The 16,915-nt window shown below is 40.4% G+C and overlaps 2 protein-coding genes across 6 annotated transcripts in view; one reads left to right on the forward strand and one right to left on the reverse strand.

The window, feature by feature from the left end:
* The first annotated feature begins 1,111 nt into the window (after window positions 1-1,111).
* On the forward strand, window positions 1,112-6,234 carry LOC132896941 (cytochrome c oxidase subunit 4 isoform 2, mitochondrial). The gene is made up of 5 exons (XM_060938124.1): window positions 1,112-1,243; window positions 3,777-4,542; window positions 4,766-4,930; window positions 5,560-5,691; window positions 5,921-6,234. Exons 2-5 carry the CDS (start codon window positions 4,419-4,421, stop codon window positions 6,052-6,054), a joined length of 555 nt encoding a protein of 184 aa, XP_060794107.1. The 5' UTR covers window positions 1,112-1,243; window positions 3,777-4,418; the 3' UTR covers window positions 6,055-6,234.
* Window positions 6,235-9,237: 3,003 nt separating this feature from the next.
* Window positions 9,238-16,915, reverse strand: part of bcl2l1 (BCL2 like 1) — a 31,639-nt gene continuing 23,961 nt past the window's right edge. For all 5 annotated transcript variants that reach the window (XM_060938129.1, XM_060938127.1, XM_060938128.1 and 2 more), the window contains one exon: window positions 9,238-9,790. In XM_060938129.1, the coding sequence (XP_060794112.1) occupies window positions 9,647-9,790 (144 nt within the window). In that variant the 3' untranslated portion in view covers window positions 9,238-9,646. The remainder of the gene's footprint in view (window positions 9,791-16,915) is intronic.

The following is a 16,915-nucleotide window of genomic DNA, read 5'->3' on the forward strand; positions in this document are numbered from 1 at the left end:
CCCTGAATTCAGATATGCTCTGACTTTATAGTCTATTTATTTTACTATGTGACTCTCTTCGTGCAATAATTTATAATGCGCAGTACTTTATAAGGTGACTCTCTCTGTGCAATACTTTTATAATGTGCAATACCTCACTCCATAATGTGAAACGCAACACATTCACCTCAGGACTGTGCACCCTACACACAACACATACACCAAGTCTGTGCACCTTACCTTACCTTGCAATACTTCATAATGTGTAATATTTTATTTTATAATGTGACTCTCTCGTGGGGCGGCACGGTGGTGTAGTGGTTAGCGCTGTCGCCTCACAGCAAGAAGGTCCTGGGTTCGAGCCCCGGGGCCGGCGAGGGCCTTTCTGTGTGGAGTTTGCATGTTCTCCCCGTGTCCGCGTGGGTTTCCTCCGGGTGCTCCGGTTTCCCCCACAGTCCAAAGACATGCAGGTTAGGTTAACTGGTGACTCTAAATTGACCGTAGGTGTGAATGTGAGTGTGAATGGTTGTCTGTGTCTATGTGTCGGCCCTGTGATGACCTGGCGACTTGTCCAGGGTGTACCCCGCCTTTCGCCCGTAGTCAGCTGGGATAGGCTCCAGCTTGTCTGCGACCCTGTAGAAGGATAAAGCGGCTAGAGATAATGAGATGAGATGAGACTCTCTCGTGCAATAATTTATAATGTGCAATGAGCAATACCTCACTCCATAATGTGTAACACAACACATATACCTCAGGACTGTGCACCTTACCTTATCCCCCTTACACCCCCCCTTTTTTCCTTCCTCTCTCTCTCTCTCTACGCTGTTTGCACTGTTATTGAAGATGCTTTAATCTCATTGTACATGTGTATAGTGACAATAAAGGCATCCTATTCTATTCTATTCCATTCTATTCCCTGAGCTGGCAGGAACGGCTGACAAGATGGATAAACTTTATTACAGTCGAATTAAAAAAAAAAAAATCTGTATCAGGCCTGCACGACCATGTTGCCAGATTGGACTGTGTTTACCTTTCGGCTTGTTTATCAACTTGGTAAAAGGTTCTTGATGAACTTGTTGCATTGATCATGGATTTGGTGGGTCAGAGAGAGGTTGGGACTTCAATCTGGCAACCCAGTCCGCAGTAGTTTAGGGGTAGGCTTGCAGTCGTGGAGGATCGGAGGCAGCGGTCAACTAAATTTGTTATAGTCGCTCGTTTGTTTGTGGTTTATTTACACCCTGTGGTCCAGTTTCTCAGGGCATCCGTGAGTACATTCGTTAGATTTCCTCCAGAGAGGATGTTTGCGAAGTGTAGCACGGTTTTAATGCAAAGTTGTTGTTGTTGTTTTTTTAATTTAAGTGAAGGCCGCTTTTTTCTTTCTTTTTTTAAAACGCGCTTGAAGATGAAGAAAACCAGTGCAGCTTAGCTTATTATTATAATAATAATAATGATGAAAAAACTATTGTTGGTCCTGGATAAAGGCAAAAGTAGCCGACATGTCCTAATTGCTGCAGGGGAAAAGCAAACAAGTTGCAGTTACATGTTCTTAATGTCTTCTCGAAAGTGCGGTGGGGTTTCGTGCAGCAGATACACGGTCTTCCGTTCATAATACCATGAGGAGGGGGAAATCTGTTCAGACAATACCACTGCACTAAAATGCGTGTCGTCTAGTATATTACGAAACTGATTTTTATATTTTTTGATGTGTTGTCTTGGCATAAAGCCGGGGTTGTTTATTCTTGTCCACAGCCTGCACTTGAACTAGTGCCAGATTCGCCCATTTTATTTGCGTCTTGTGGCCCAGGATTCTGGGTGTCCACTAATAAAACAACTCGCTTTTACGTTTCTTTTCTTTCTGTACTTATCCAAGTCGGGTAGTTTACTGTCCTCAAAGTAACCCATGCTGTATAAAAGGTGACTCTGACACTGAAAAATGCCCATCTCTTCGATTCAGTAGTTTTATGTACACTGTAAAAAAAAAAAGTTACGCCAACTTAAAAATTCAAGGCAACTTACTGCACAGGATTTTTGAGTTTATGTGACAACTAAGATTTTTAAGTTTTGAAGAAAGTTGTGCCAACTTATACTTTTGGTCTCGGATAACTTAGCCTTCTTCACACAGACTTAATTTTTTCAGTTTTACATGATAAGAATTCAACTTTAAGGCCACTAATCTTTCATCCAAGTAAAAACTAATTTGACAAACGAAATGTGCAAACAATTCAATATACTGAATTGTTTGCACATTTCGTTTGTCAAATTAGCTTCAGGCTTAAAATAAGTGAACGTGTGACTTAACAAAAAAAAGCACTGCCACTACAGTTTTATAGCAGTTTTGCTACCATCATGTTAAAATCAGGGCGGCACGGTGGTGTAGTGGTTAGCGCTGTCGCCTCACAGCAAGAAGGTCCTGGGTTCGAGCCCCGGGGCCGGCGAGGGCCTTTCTGTGTGGAGTTTGCATGTTGTCCGCGTGTTTCCCCCACAGTCCAAAGACATGCAGGTTAGGTTAACTGGTGACTCTAAATTGACCGTAGGTGTGAGTGTGAATGGTTGTCTGTGTCTATGTGTCAGTCCTGTGATGACCTGGCGACTTGTCCAGGGTGTACCCCGCCTTTCGCCCGTAGTCAGCTGGGATAGGCTCCAGCTTGCCTGCGACCCTGTAGAACAGGGGTGTCAAACCTGATCCATAAAGGGCCGTGTGGCTGCAGGTTTTCATTCCAGCCATGCAGCAGCACCCTGATTTGGCTTATTCAATCAACTGACACACCCACCCTTTAATCAAGGGTGGGTGTGGCTGCAAGTATTTGACTGTGTGAAGACAGTTCACTTGATTGAATGAGCCAAGTCAGGTGTGCTGCTGCATGGCTGGAATGAAAACCTGCAGCCACACGGCCCTTTATGGATCAGGTTTGACACCCCTGCTGTAGAAGGATAAAGCGGCTAGAGATAATGAGATGAATTCTTATCATATAAAACTGAAAAAAAATAAGTTTGTGTGAATATGAAGACCAAAAGTATAAGTTGGCACAACTTTCTTCAAAACTTAAAAATCTTAGTTGTCACATAAACTCAAAAATCCTGTGCAGTAAGTTGCCTTGAATTTTTAAGTTGGCGTAACTTTTTTTTTTTACAGTGTAGCTACTAATATAGAGCTGGTTTCACAAAGATAGTGTATTTGAGGCGAGTCTGTAGTGTTAGACCAGTCTTAATTTTGCTAATAGATTAGTCTAATTCAAGTTTCACAAAAATAAAGGCTAATTTTTAAGCCCCTCTCTGTAAAAAAAAAAAACCCCTGCACACAACCCCCAGGCTAACTTCGACCTAAGGCTAGTTACACTCTGACCCCAAGGCTAACTTAGACCTGGTTACCATAGTAACCATCAGTATCACCTACTGGCCAGTAGTTATTGGGTGCTACAGAGAAAATATGGGTCATAATTTGTGGTTTGTTAACTTGAGCGCAACGAGAACGGTTTTAAAGTTTTTAGAGACCAGATATCCAGCAGTGAGGACAGAGTGTGTGTTACGTCCTGAGCCTGACCTGAAGAACTAGAAGTACTGAGCTCTGGTGTCTTCCAGTTCCATAGGCTGCAATGGCACACAGGACAGGCTGGTGTTTATAAAGAATGAACCGTTATTCGTCTTTTAATTTCTTATAACCTAAAATGTTGCGACCCATAAATGATAAAGTAACCATGACTGTAGAAGGTTTGATCCAAGACACAAGAGTTAAGTAAATCCTTCTGAAGATGTACGACATTGTGTGTATGTCCATGAATCCATCTTTTGTTTCTCAGATGCTGCGTCTGACTGCAGGACGACTGGGGACGCTGTTGTCCAGAAGGACAGTGGCAGCTCTCAGCACCACTAGTGCCAGGATGGAACTCTTAATTTTGCTAATAGAGTAGTCTAATTCAAGTTTCACAAAAATAAAGGCTAATTTTTAAGCCCCTCTCCCTAAAAAAACACACACACAACCCCCAGGCTAACTTCGACCTAAGGCTAGTTACACTCTGACCCCAGGGCTAACTTAGACCTGGTTACCATAGTAACCATCAGTATCACCTACTGGCCAGTAGCACCCAACAACTACAAACAGGGAAAACATGGGTCATAATTTGTGGTTTGTTAACTTGAGAGCAACGAGAAAGGTTTTAGAGTCCAAATATCCAGCAGTGAGGACAGGGTGTATGTTACCCCTGGAAACCGTTCTGAGCCTGACCTGAAGAACTAGAAGTACTGAGCTCTGGTGTCTTCCGGTTCCACAAGCTGCAATGGCACACAGGACAGGCTGGTGTTTATAAAGAACGAACCGTTATTCACTTCTTATAACCTAAAATGTTGTGACCCATAAATGATAAAGTAACCATGACTGTAGAAGATTGCATTTGATCTAAGACACAAGTGAAGTAAATCCTTCTGAAGATGTACGACATTGTATGTCCATGAATCCATCTTTTGTTTCTCAGATGCTGCGTCTGACTGCAGGACGACTGGGGACGCTGTTGTCCAGAAGGACAGTGGCCGCTCTCAGCACCACTAGTGCCAGGATGGCCAGCCATGGTAATAGTTAGGCTATACTGTATATTATAACCCTACTCTATTCTTTATGCGAGCTGTATTGGTCAGGCAGTACATCTTGCTATAAAATGGCTAGTGTTAATGTATCCAGTAGGGGGCGCGCTTGTCTTAGGATACAGTAAAGGCAATTTTTAAGGCATCACTGTCAACAAATTTGTTCTTTCACTCCATTGCACTGCTCATGTTTTCCTCCATTCTGACTCAGAAGTGTCACAGCAGGCTGACATGTCTCTGCCCATGTACTGGGATCGTCGGGACATCCCACTACCAGACAGACCTTACAACGATACCCTTACTGCTGCTGAGGAGAGTTTGAAACAGAAGGAGAAAGGACCATGGAACAACCTTTCAAAGGAGGAGAAAATCGCCTGTTGGTATTTTGTTCTTATTCTGTCAATTTCTATTAATCATGGCTGTTTAAATCTTCAGTAAAACTACTTGTGATATTGCTTATGTGGATTTGCGCATTCACAGGTTTTTCCTGTATTTTATTTTCTACACTGTAGAACAATACTAAATAGATAAACTATGAAATAACATGGAATATTTTGTCTAAACTGAAAAAAAGTGCGTTTTAGATTCTCCAAAGTAGCTACTGTTTACCTTGACACTTTGAACACTGACATTATCTTAACCAGCTTCATGAGCTAGTCACCTGGAATGCTTTTCAGTTAACTAGCATGCCTTGTCAAATTAATTAGTGCAATTTTATGCCTTCGTGTTCAAGATCAAACTGTAAATAGCCCTATTCCACAACTGTAGTAATCCATATGTCAGGAACCACTCAGAAATAATTACTTGACAATTACTGCCTTAATAAACTGAGTGGTAGCGTATATAAAAATGGGACTGTTTTAAATGTTTACCAATAATTCCCATATGGTTGTGTTATGTTTTATTTTCTTAGTAATATTTAGTTTGAGATCTCCAGGTGCTCAAGCTACCAATAATTCATGGTTGCACTCTATTAAAGTCACCCACCAGTTTTGTGTGTCTTAGTGTATAGGATTATGTTTAAAGAAACGTATGCAGAGATGAAAAAGCCCTCCAATGAGTGGAAGACTGTGCTGGGTGGAATCTTCTTCTTTGTAGGTTTGACTGGCCTTGTGGTGCTCTGGCAGCGTATCTATGGTAAGGACAACTAATCATGTCTGAATTTCAGTGACGAGTTTAAAAAATAAATAAATAAATACCCACCATGCATTTTCAGAAGTATTCACTCCCTTGAATGTTTAAAACCTGCTTGTGCATAGAACAGAATTAATAATGCAACTTTAATAGGTAGTGTGAGAAATTTAGTTGATTTGTAGACCATGGCAAAAACAGACTTGAGCTAACAGTGAATTATCCCCTCCTCCAGTGTATCCTCATCCTCCTCATACATTTGATGAAGAGTGGGAGGCTAAGCAGGTGAAAAGGATGTTGGACATGCGAGTGAACCCAGTGCAGGGCTTCTCTGCCAAGTGGGACTATGAGAAGGGGCAGTGGAAATAAAGTCAAAGGAAGAAGTTCCCGTCCCCTTTTAGAACCATGGTGTCTGTCCAATCATCTATGAAAAACACCATTATGAGAAGTGATTAAAACTCAGAACTTAAATAAAACTTGTGGTATCAAGTCCATTTTTCCTACCACTGTCTGAGTAGTGTATAATAAACTTTGTATTGGATGAATTAAGTCATGACTTGGTCTCTAGTAGTCTCAGCCCAACATGAATTCATTTCAAAATAAACCTGTTTTCATATCTTCTCTACCATAGCCAGAAAGACACATTCAGATGTTTAATGACCCCACACACACACGCCATCCTTTGTGATTGGTCTTTATTCACTTTTGATAGACATTTAAAAAAAAAAAACTAAAGACATAAAACATTCAATTTTGGGGATGTGTGTTTAAATAAACCAAAAGCCTTAAAAAAATAGTTTATCTTTTCAGGTGAACTTGACTAAGTACAAACACAGTGTGTAACAAAACACCTCAAAGAAATAATGGAGTTTAAGGCCATAGGAAAGAACACTATGGTGTTATAAATATTTTCAAGACATCCAAGAGGCTTTAAATATTTGCTATACTAATTGCTACTCTAAATGTAATTTAAGTTACCTAGTTTACATAGTGTCCTGCCAACATCATTTCACTCTACCAAGCTGTTCTTGTACACCATTGCCACAGAACACTCAGTCATTTATACACAAAAATATGCAAGCAGCGAATTTCTCTTCAATATGGAATGCATTCTGTTAAAGTCATGTCTACAGAGCAGCTGAAGATCCCAAATCTATACCATGCGTCAAGATGTAGCTTGGCATTGTTCAGCTGGGTTTGAAGTAAATATGTACCTCTTGGTTACTTGACTGATGTATATTAAGCCTATAGTTTGAGATATGCACAAAAAAAAAAAAACCTTGTTTGTAGATGAGTGGATTTCTGTTTTAGCTACCCCAGTGAGCATGTAGTTCACTAGATCTAGGATGAAAAGGGAATAAATTTCTTACCCCAGCTCTAATGAACCTATATACACAAAAGTAGTGAGCCTGTTTGGGATTCAGCTCATACTCCTGAAAGTTGAGTGAATTCTGATGACAAAAGGAACCCACTTGCCAAACACTACTAACAAACAGAAAACATGTTTGAATAAAATGCATTTTGATACCAAATGTTAGCTTCGGTCACTGTAAGGTGCAGAGCAGCAGGTGGCCTCACCTGAGTGACAAGCAGCTCCAGCTACCATGACAGCAAAAGCGACTAAACACCACAGTAAAGACAGATGGCGGAGAGACAGCCTGGTCGGCTCAAAGGCCAGTAAAATGTTCACAAATTAAAGCAAAGAATTTATAAGTGTTGCATCCCAATCATTTTAAAATTCCATGTTAGTTTGTCTGCAGTGGCTGTGACATACTACAGCCATCCAGACGGTGTATTGACCTACCATGTCGTAGGCTAGCATGCCGTTTCAGATGTAGCCACTGATGCCAAATGTGAATCTACATACTCTGGCACTGCAGTAGGAATTTTGAGCCCCCTGACTGGTTAATCCAGTTTACATTCCTGCTGCATCTCCTTGAAAACGGTCCTCACCTATGGAATGAGGGAATGTACTACTAAAATCTCAATTTAAGAGGGTATAATCTGAAAAGGTACTTTTGTAGTTTAGTTACACACGCGCAAGGTTTCAAATTCGGTTGTCAAAGCAGGTGTATTCATCCAACTGCTTTATGTTGGTCAGGGTCACCATGCATCCAGAGCTTAGCTTGAAAACACCTGGGGTGATGGAGACAACCTGAATGGGCTAGTCCATCACCAGGCCCCATGTATACACACCCACAGCAATTTAGCATTAACCAATGCACCCATTTTTGGGAGGTGGGAGAATAGAACTCGTGCTCCGGAATGAACCCAAAACCCTGGAAATATAGGCTATGAATCATGCCATTGCAGATTTTTTTTTTTTTAACCCTAAATTTGTGGGATAAGCCATTTTAAAATTCCAGTTCTTCAAATTCATACACTTAAGTTGAAATTGAAGGGTATGGATTGTGGCCCCACATTTTTTTAAACACCTGTTTATTGTAAAACTGTACAAGGCCTCAAATTTCAGTCATGCAACAATTTCAACTAGATTTAATTCAACTTAAACTTTAATTTTCCAAATAACTCAAAGGCATAAAATTCAGATTTGTACCTTTATAATTGGGACTGCAGTGGCACACCTCATTCCATACATACCTTCAACCCCTTTACAGCACCCTCATGCACAGTAGATGGTAGAGCTGTCAGATTTCAAGCACATCTGGGGAAAATGCTAGAAAGTGATGCGAAACATTATTGCGCTATTTAAAAATGAAATGTTCGCTGTAAATAAACCAGGATGTACACTTACAACAGAAGCACCCACCCACTCTAACACTCACAGGAAAAATCGCATTTAAGAATTACTATAAAATCACTGGCTGATAAGTTAATTATAACTAAAGCAAGCTAGACCTAGTCATCTCTTCTACAACCTGCTCCAATGTTAACTTTTTAAAGCCAAATGGGACAAACCACCACCAAAACTACACAAGACACAGTGGGGCCCTTACCACGATGCATTTTAATCCTAGTCTATTACATGTTTATGATGCAGTGTGGCAACAATAAAGGAAAGAGCCAGCTCTAGCTCTCATTACAATACTCAAAATGGTGTAAAGTTGCCACAATTTCAACCAATTTGGGTTTGACAATGAAACCCACAGAAATTTAACTTCATTGCTCCTTTACCAGAGTAGGCTCTCACATCTCAGAGAGTACTTGGTCACTTAAATTGACTAGCTTTAACAAAGCCTCCGACCCTCGGTCCCATACATGCATCACGCACCATTTCATGGCATTTTTCTGGACAAATTAACCTGGGAATCAATGCAAAGCTACAGAATGGCCCAGAATTTACTTGCAAAAATGACCAAGGTTAAGCAAATATTTCCCTTCATTGCACCTTACTGGTAAAGAAGCCATGTTGTAAAGAATTCCCACAGCAGACCAAGAAAGGACTTGAGTTGTAGTGCAAGGTTTGGAACATGTCCTGCTAGTCCATTTACAAGCCTCTGAAGGGTCAACATGAACCTAGACTCCATGAAGAACCTGTGAGGTGCTTCACTTAAACTCAGTTCTCAAACGAGATTTGTATAATCGCTATACTCAGATAAAAATGTTTATTTAAAAAGACTAAATCAGTAAGTTATTTTCACAAAGAAATGAGTGATCCATTTGGACAGTTTAACAAGTGATCCAAAACACAAACAAAAAAAAAAAAAAAAGCAAAAAAAAAGGATGACTCAAGCAACAAATCTTAGGATATTGAGCAACATCACTGTTTTGGGCCAAGTAGCAACAAGTCTCCTTTCACCAGGCTGGGACTGGGTGTATGAAGTTTATAGCTGTGCTTGGGCCACTCACACAGTCCACCGTGAAAGGAGGGTGTAAACATGAATTCTTGGCAAAGAAAAAGTACAAACAAACCCCCCCAAAAAAACGATTTAAAAAAGTTCCTTCATGTATATTTGAGGTGGATACTGGGTGGAGGCTGATGCTGTGTCTTCAGTAATCTTTACAGGCGTTTCTGAGCAATAAAGGACCCCACCACAGCCCCCATGAAGACTGCCATCCCTGCCAGAATCCACATCTTGAATCTTTCCCGGGACCTTCTGCTCTCTGCTGCTGCATCGTTCCCATAGATCTCTGCAAAATGCTCCTGTAACCAAAAAAAAAAGAAAAAAAAAAAAAAAAAGGTTATTCACTCCAAGAAAAGCTGAATCCCAGCAAAGCCAGTTAATCTAAACATTTACTAGCAAGTATTCGCAGCTGAACCATTGGAAAATTCCAGAAATTATCAAAATCTATTCTTTCCAGAAAATTCTTGCAGAGGCATACACCACCATTGCTTTGTGGATGGTACAGCCAATCATATGCCTCCTTTACGGACCTGCCCATCACAGGCCTCCTTGACACACCCCTTCCTCTAAACAAGCTTGTGTGCACGCTTTAAAAAAGCAAGTACTACAGAGATGTATCCACCAGAAGGCGCACACCCCTTTACACAGGATTACAGGCCCAACAACTTTTTTTGGAACAATTCTATAGCAACCAGTTTTATGCAAAGTGCTGAGAGGGGATTTCAGACTTAATGCTGTAACAAGTTTCCAAAGAGAACAGCAAACATGGGTGTGTTCAATGACCGATCAGATCAGTAAAAAGCACATGAATTCCTTGGATTAGGTCTAGTGCACATACTGCAACAGAAGAAAAGGGCCTGAAAAAAAAAAAAAGTCTATAACCAAGGTGTTTTGATTACTTCATGTACTCTATTGCCCAGCAATGAAGTCAGGTATGACAAATACAGCAAAAATACTTTGAGCATGCAACCCTGATGATTACACCACATGCTGCAGTCAAGCAGACTGAGGTGGGGTTTACATTAGACCGTATCAGCGGATCATCAGATTAACGTTTTTAAAACGATTAGCGTTCACACAGCAACGCCAATACACGATTCGCGTGCACACAGCAACGCCAATACACGGATACGCTCGGCTCCGCAGGCATCCTGCGCTCCAAATCACTCCGCCCTGAACAGCGAGTGCCCTCTAGAGGGTGCGCACTCCGGCCCTGCGCAGCTCAGAGCGCGCAAGGAGTGCAAGAGCAGTGATTTGGGACTGAGCCGCTGTGTGTGTGATCCTAGTGCATGTCGGGCATGCGCGTCACTTACCACTTGCAAGTGGAAGGATGGCAAGCCTAAAGACAATCATAACTACACAATGGGCAGTATTTGCATCAGTATTTGCAGTATTTTCATACTTTTATACTCTAATGAAAGGTGATACAAGGCGGAAGTCCGCGCCGTTTTTCAGCAGTCGTGTCACATGACCAACGCCAGTGAATCAGGAAGGTAGGATGTCACAGTGACGTTGTCCAATGACGACGCCAGCTAGAGCTCAGCACAGCGTATCTGCGTATTCTCAATGTTTACACAGCACCGGACCAGACAAGATCTGGATTGAATACGTGGACCCTGGCAGATTCCCGTTTCCCGGCGTTTTAATGTAAATGGACAGTGCATCCGCGAAGAAAATGAGACAGATGCGGTCTAATGTAAGCTTGGCCCAAGGTCATCCCCTAGCCTTTTCTTTCACCCCAGAGCCTGTCTGTGCTGGTGTAACGTCAGAAGAAAAATGCTGAAGGACTGACAGAAGAAGTGAACACCAGTCTGTATGTCCCTCTACCACAAATACATGAACCCTTAGACTGGCTCATGATGTCTGATGAAAGATGTTGAATACAATTGTCCTAAAATAAAAGGCTGAAACATTTATTGAACTTTGTAATAACAGCTTTTACCTGTACTCAATATTCACTTAAAAGCTTAAATTTTTATACTTGGGACACTTTTCTTGTGGGGGAAAAAATAAGAAATTAAAGGTTTAGGTTAGGCTTGAGCCAACCGGTCCTGCAACAGTTATACCCTGCATGGCAGCCTGAACCCCGCCTCACTGAAACGCAAGCTTTTTTTTTTTTAAACCAGTTCTGAAAACTACAGACTCTCCTGGACCAGCTGTAAAAGCTAGCTATCCAACAACCTGATCTCAGCTGACTGACTCTTGCTCGTCATCCCAGGCATGTTAGCATTCACACCAAAGATGAAATATGGATATGCAGGTCTCTGAATGTAGTTCATCAGCTCATGGCACATTTCACCCTATTCACACATTTAAAGCTGTCCAGTTGTGACAGGATCACTGAAACAGATGTTGGTCCCAGATCTAACAAGTTAGACATGTGGAATCATTAAAAAGCACATAATATAGCACAGTTGATTTCTTGAATCTGATTGGTCAGAAGGTAGGCATTATAACAGTTCATATAGTAGTTCCAGTGACAAAATGAATACAGTGAGCAATCATTGTGGAATAAACCTGATTGGACAATGCAGGATGCTAATGCAAAGTGGAAGGTACTTGAAGAAAATCAATTTCACACAAGTGTTAAAAATGATAGTCACTAGTCCATAGCAACAGTCTGGAGTATTCAAAGCCATGTCATTAGTTAATATTAAACCTGTTTGTTTCTATAGTAACAGCTCATACACAGTGAGTGGTACAGTGGACATACCACAATCTAGGACTGAAAAGTTTTTAAAAATCTGTTTAACAAAGTAAAATGCAGTAAACCATTTGTTAGATTTTATGGAAGACATGGTTATAATTCATTTTACAATAAAATCTAGTCCCAGTGTTTCTACTTCAGGGGCACAATTTAAAAATCAACTAACACACCAAATTAGTTGCCAACTAATTTCAGTTGGTGACCTGCATTTTTCTACACTAACCAGGAATGCTTTGATATTATGCTTACTGGAGAGAAGCTAAGAGAAGTGCAATGGCAGCTCCAAAAACCTCCAAAGTGTGGGAGCATCACACTGAACTCTTGGGGGAGATGGAGAATTGCAGTTTGTAAAGCAGACTTTTGGTGGCATGGAAGCACATTGACTCACTGGATGAAAATTCATCTCCACAATTTAGCAAGCTAGTTCGCCAATGTTAAAAGCTGAGATGTTTTCTATTTGAAATGCATACTCGAATTGTTAAATGGAGTTAGAACGGAAGCAAGTAACATTTCACAATGAAACTGTTCAGTGTCTTTAGAATTTTAAACATTGCATTGTCATAACGTCATGGCGACTTATGGCTGGAGATGTTGCTGCAGACAAGTTTGCAGATGTACAGAGAATCAGCTTTTCTAACTAAAATTGCAAAGAAATTCCACACCCGTTTATGCGCATGGCCAAAGTGAACAATTTATGGGTTTGCTTTATCAGAAGTTAACTTATAGCAGTGTCACGTCAGAAATCTTTGAATTAAAGCCCCCCAACAATTCTAAGATTTTCCATTCAGAGTTAAACATGGCCAATTTTATGCTTTGTAGGGTCAAGACACCCCGTAGTGTGAATTTATTTAAAAATACCATTATCTTGAGTACTGCAACTTTAAGTTAATTGTTGTGAAGGCAATTCCATTACCAAATAACTACCTGTTTCAACATGCATTGATATTTTCACAGGATTTGAGAAATTAGAGCTTAAAAAAAAAAAATTCTTAAACCAAGTTTGCCATAAGCAGTTTACAGGGGGGCTGAACTGCTGCTACCATTTCTGTACTATTGTGTCATTTATCATTACCTCCGCCAAGGAGGTTGTGTTTTCGGTAGCGTTGTTTGTTGGTTTGTCTGTTAGCAACGTTACAGAAAAAGGTTATGAATGGCTTGCTCTGAAATTTTTTTTTCCAGGAGGTGTGACTGGGCACAAGTAACAATCCATTAAATTTTGGCAGTGATCCGGATCACCGTCTGGAAGGATTCTTGGCGGACGTCTGCGCTCTCCAAGTGCTTTTCTAGTTTGCCATAGATTAACACCATTTTAACAAAATGAATTGTTTTAGAAGTACAGGGAAACATCTACCTGCATTTTTAAACATTAACAAAACTAAATATTCCATCTTTGTCATGTTCACCTCGTTTGTATAAACAGTATCTAGCATCAAGAAATACAAACCTTCTCACTGGCTTAAAATATTTACTTATTGGTTAAAGCTGTTTATTTAAAAAAAAAAAAAGCCACCCAGTTTTAATTGCCACCATTCAAATCCTACCACAACTTCCTGGTTCCAGTGGGAAACTGGGGGCTGTACCACTACAGGGAAATGGGAGCATGGTATGGTCCATTTTGACAGGTGTGATTTTAATGCATGTTAAATATGGGCATTTTGTCTGTACAAAAGGTGTTGGGTGAACAAAGCGTTTTGTACAGTTGGAGTTTTAGTTGAGGCATATTATAACAAGTAATGCACTGTTTGGATTGGATTTGTCTGGTGGGTGGCACAACAGAGCCTCTCACAGGAGCACGTAGAGATGCTGACTTTCATTTCAATACAGAAATGAGACTGTAGCCCAATTTAGTTGCAACAGTTTAGACAGCACATTTCCATCCTCAGTTTAAATTTCGATGGGTTGTTTGATTTACTTGATTTGGGGGGGAAAAAAAAAAAAAAAAAAAAGCTGCTACACTGCTTATCCTTGGTTTTAAATTGACAGGAAAAATGGATATTGGAATTTATCCATCTTTGCAGCAGCAGGAGAGTTTAAAGTTTGAATTTTTGAATCAAGTATTCATGTTGGTTTTCGTTAGTTAGCACATGCGTAGAAAAGACCCTCCAGCTAAATTTAAAAACTGATGTCAGATAAGAGTTTTGGTAATTAGGCGATCCATCATCCAAATAATCGATTCTTCATTTCATAACTGATGATTTAACCATTAAAATCACTTGTTGCAGCCCAATTCTACTTGCTGTGGTATAATTTGCCAACAACTGCACTTAAAAGAACAAAAAGATCATACTTTGTTGACAGTTACACATTGTTTTGCAGCTGTTAAATATAAGGGGGTGGGTTTATAAAAGGCAGCTTGTCATTTTCCCAAGAAACCACAAAGCTGACAGTTCCCACGTCAGAAACCTGACACTTTCCTCGGTTTAGCTCCAACACTGACGACTCCTAGTTGACAAAACTTCATAATTACATGTTTCAAGTGTACGTAATGCCTTTCTGTAATGCTTTAAAATGTACATGTTAACCAAAATGAATAAAAGCAGAGGGAAAATATTTTAATCAAGCACAGTTAGTTATCGATAAGTTACGGCTTCTGGAAGGTGGCAGCCTTGCCTCAGGGCAAATTTCACAAGACACATGGAACCCCAGATACCTGGGTCATTTCCATTCATCGGACTCCGTGACTTTACTCAGAGATTGGCTATTATTGGAATCTTACAAAATAACGATGGGAAAGCTGCTTGGATGTTCAAATTCCCATACAAGACATTTGGTTCACAAATTTCCAAGAAAAAAAAAAAAAGTGACATTGGGTGAAGTTCGTGCAAACAAAGCAGATGTCACCGAATAAATCTGATTTATCAAGTGTTGCTACCAGAACAACCACATGGAATTACTGGAGCAAAAAGAAACCCATTCAATAAATTTGATTTGATCAGTTTGTCGATTCCCCCCCCCCATATCTCACAGTGCACCAGATGCAGGATTATGAGCAACATTTACATACTTGCGACATCTTATCATATCTGATACACCAACAGGAAGAAAAATGCACATGTGCAATCATTTATTAACTGAAGTGTTAAATGCTCTCAGACTGCAATATTGCAAGACTTTAGTTTTGTTCAGGAAAACATGAAAAGTAACCACTGCATTCTACACCTCTATCTCCATCTCACACATGCTACAGAGGAAGACTGTCGTGAACTGAACTGGCAGTTTGCCTTGGGGTTGAAAAAGGACCATTTACTCTGGAAAATCCTTGATCTGCACCTTCATCTGACGTACAAGAATCCCAATCACCATCAGAATTCTCTTCAAAATGTGATTCCATATCAAGAAGAGTCTAACCACTGCTGCACACTAGGGCTGTAACGATACACCCAACTCACGATTCGAATCGTGATTTTTGACCCACGATTTGATACGCCCACGATTTTTTTTAAAAAGTAGTAAATTTGACTTAATATTTACTTACATTAACTATTTAATAACAAAATTCAAACCACTGCAGAGAATGAGTAATATGTATGCAAAAATGAACAAATGTATATCCAAAGACTGTTTTATTTCTCAAAATACTGTTGAGCCGGAAGCTCTGTTTTTTCGGTTCTGAAAAAGTCATTTTTCCAAATCATGTAAATCCGTTAAGATTTTTTTTTGGGGGGGGGGCTCTCTCATAGGGCCAATGATTTTCTGTGATCGCGGAAAACAGATGGAAATTACGGAATTTTTATCGTGAAAAACATTGCTCGCGTGTCAAAATGTAACTGCCGCAGAAGGCTTCCGCCCAAGCAGACATGCCTTCAGTGTTGCCAGATATTGCTAACATTTTCCACCCCAAAATATGTTCGAAACCAGCCAAAAAGCACCTAAACCTGCCCAATCTGGCAACACTGCATGCCTTTCCGGTCAAGTGATTGTGATTGGCTTGTGGCACACCTAGCCAGCCAATGAGCTGCTTGTTTACAGATTCGCTCCCCGCGTCGCAACCAGAATGGCGACCGCTTAAAAGAAATGAATGCTCTGCCAGTGGCGAGTGTGGACGTTGCGTGACTCGTAGAAGATTGTCGCAGGTCGGCGAAAAAACAACTTACTAATAGATATAAAAAAAAAGTAATTTAAGTAAGTTTAAAATGTAATTTAAATAAAAAGTAAAAGTATTCATAAATTGAAGTTTGGAAGCGCCTCTGTTTTTGGGCTGAGGGGAAGTTTGAAAGGGTGTACCGCGATTCTGCCTTCTTGTATCACGATACGGATCGTGGCTCTGCGTATCGCGATTTCGATACGCATATTGTTACAGCCCTACTGCACACATGAACAAAGTCAATACCTGAATTGTTACATGTGATGTCACGCACCCCTTTGGATCTTCCCGAGAAGTCTTGGCAGATTCTGTGAAAAATCAGCTAATCAATTTATGGACTTTTGGATCAGTTATGGGTTGAAAACACACAGTCAATCAACAATGACCGCTTCATACAAGGGGGAGGAGGGAAAAAAAAAAAAAAAGTGTTGAGGCATTACATACACAAACTTCACAGCTGGAAATACTATCAAAAATTGATATTGCAGCACTTTCTCTAACAAGTTGACAGGAAACATACAAAATGCCTTCAAATCCTTTACCATAAATGGAAACGAACCAAAGGAGACTTATGAGCCATGGTTTGTGATGCAGACACACTGAACAGAGCCACTTGCGTAGCAAGGCACAAGG

The sequence above is a fragment of the Neoarius graeffei genome, chromosome 13 (genome assembly GCF_027579695.1).
Source record: "Neoarius graeffei isolate fNeoGra1 chromosome 13, fNeoGra1.pri, whole genome shotgun sequence".
In the NCBI taxonomy this organism is placed as follows: Eukaryota; Metazoa; Chordata; class Actinopteri; order Siluriformes; family Ariidae; genus Neoarius; species Neoarius graeffei.

Bases quoted from the DNA above. Each gene is read 5' to 3' on its own strand.
- LOC132896941 (XM_060938124.1), top strand. From the start codon at position 4,419: ATGTCCATGAATCCATCTTTTGTTTCTCAGATGCTGCGTCTGACTGCA. The intron at 4,543-4,765 runs GTAATAGTTAGG...ATTCTGACTCAG, and splicing joins TGCCAGGATGGCCAGCCATG to AAGTGTCACAGCAGGCTGAC. The intron at 4,931-5,559 runs GTTGGTATTTTG...TGTGTGTCTTAG, and splicing joins AAAGGAGGAGAAAATCGCCT to TGTATAGGATTATGTTTAAA.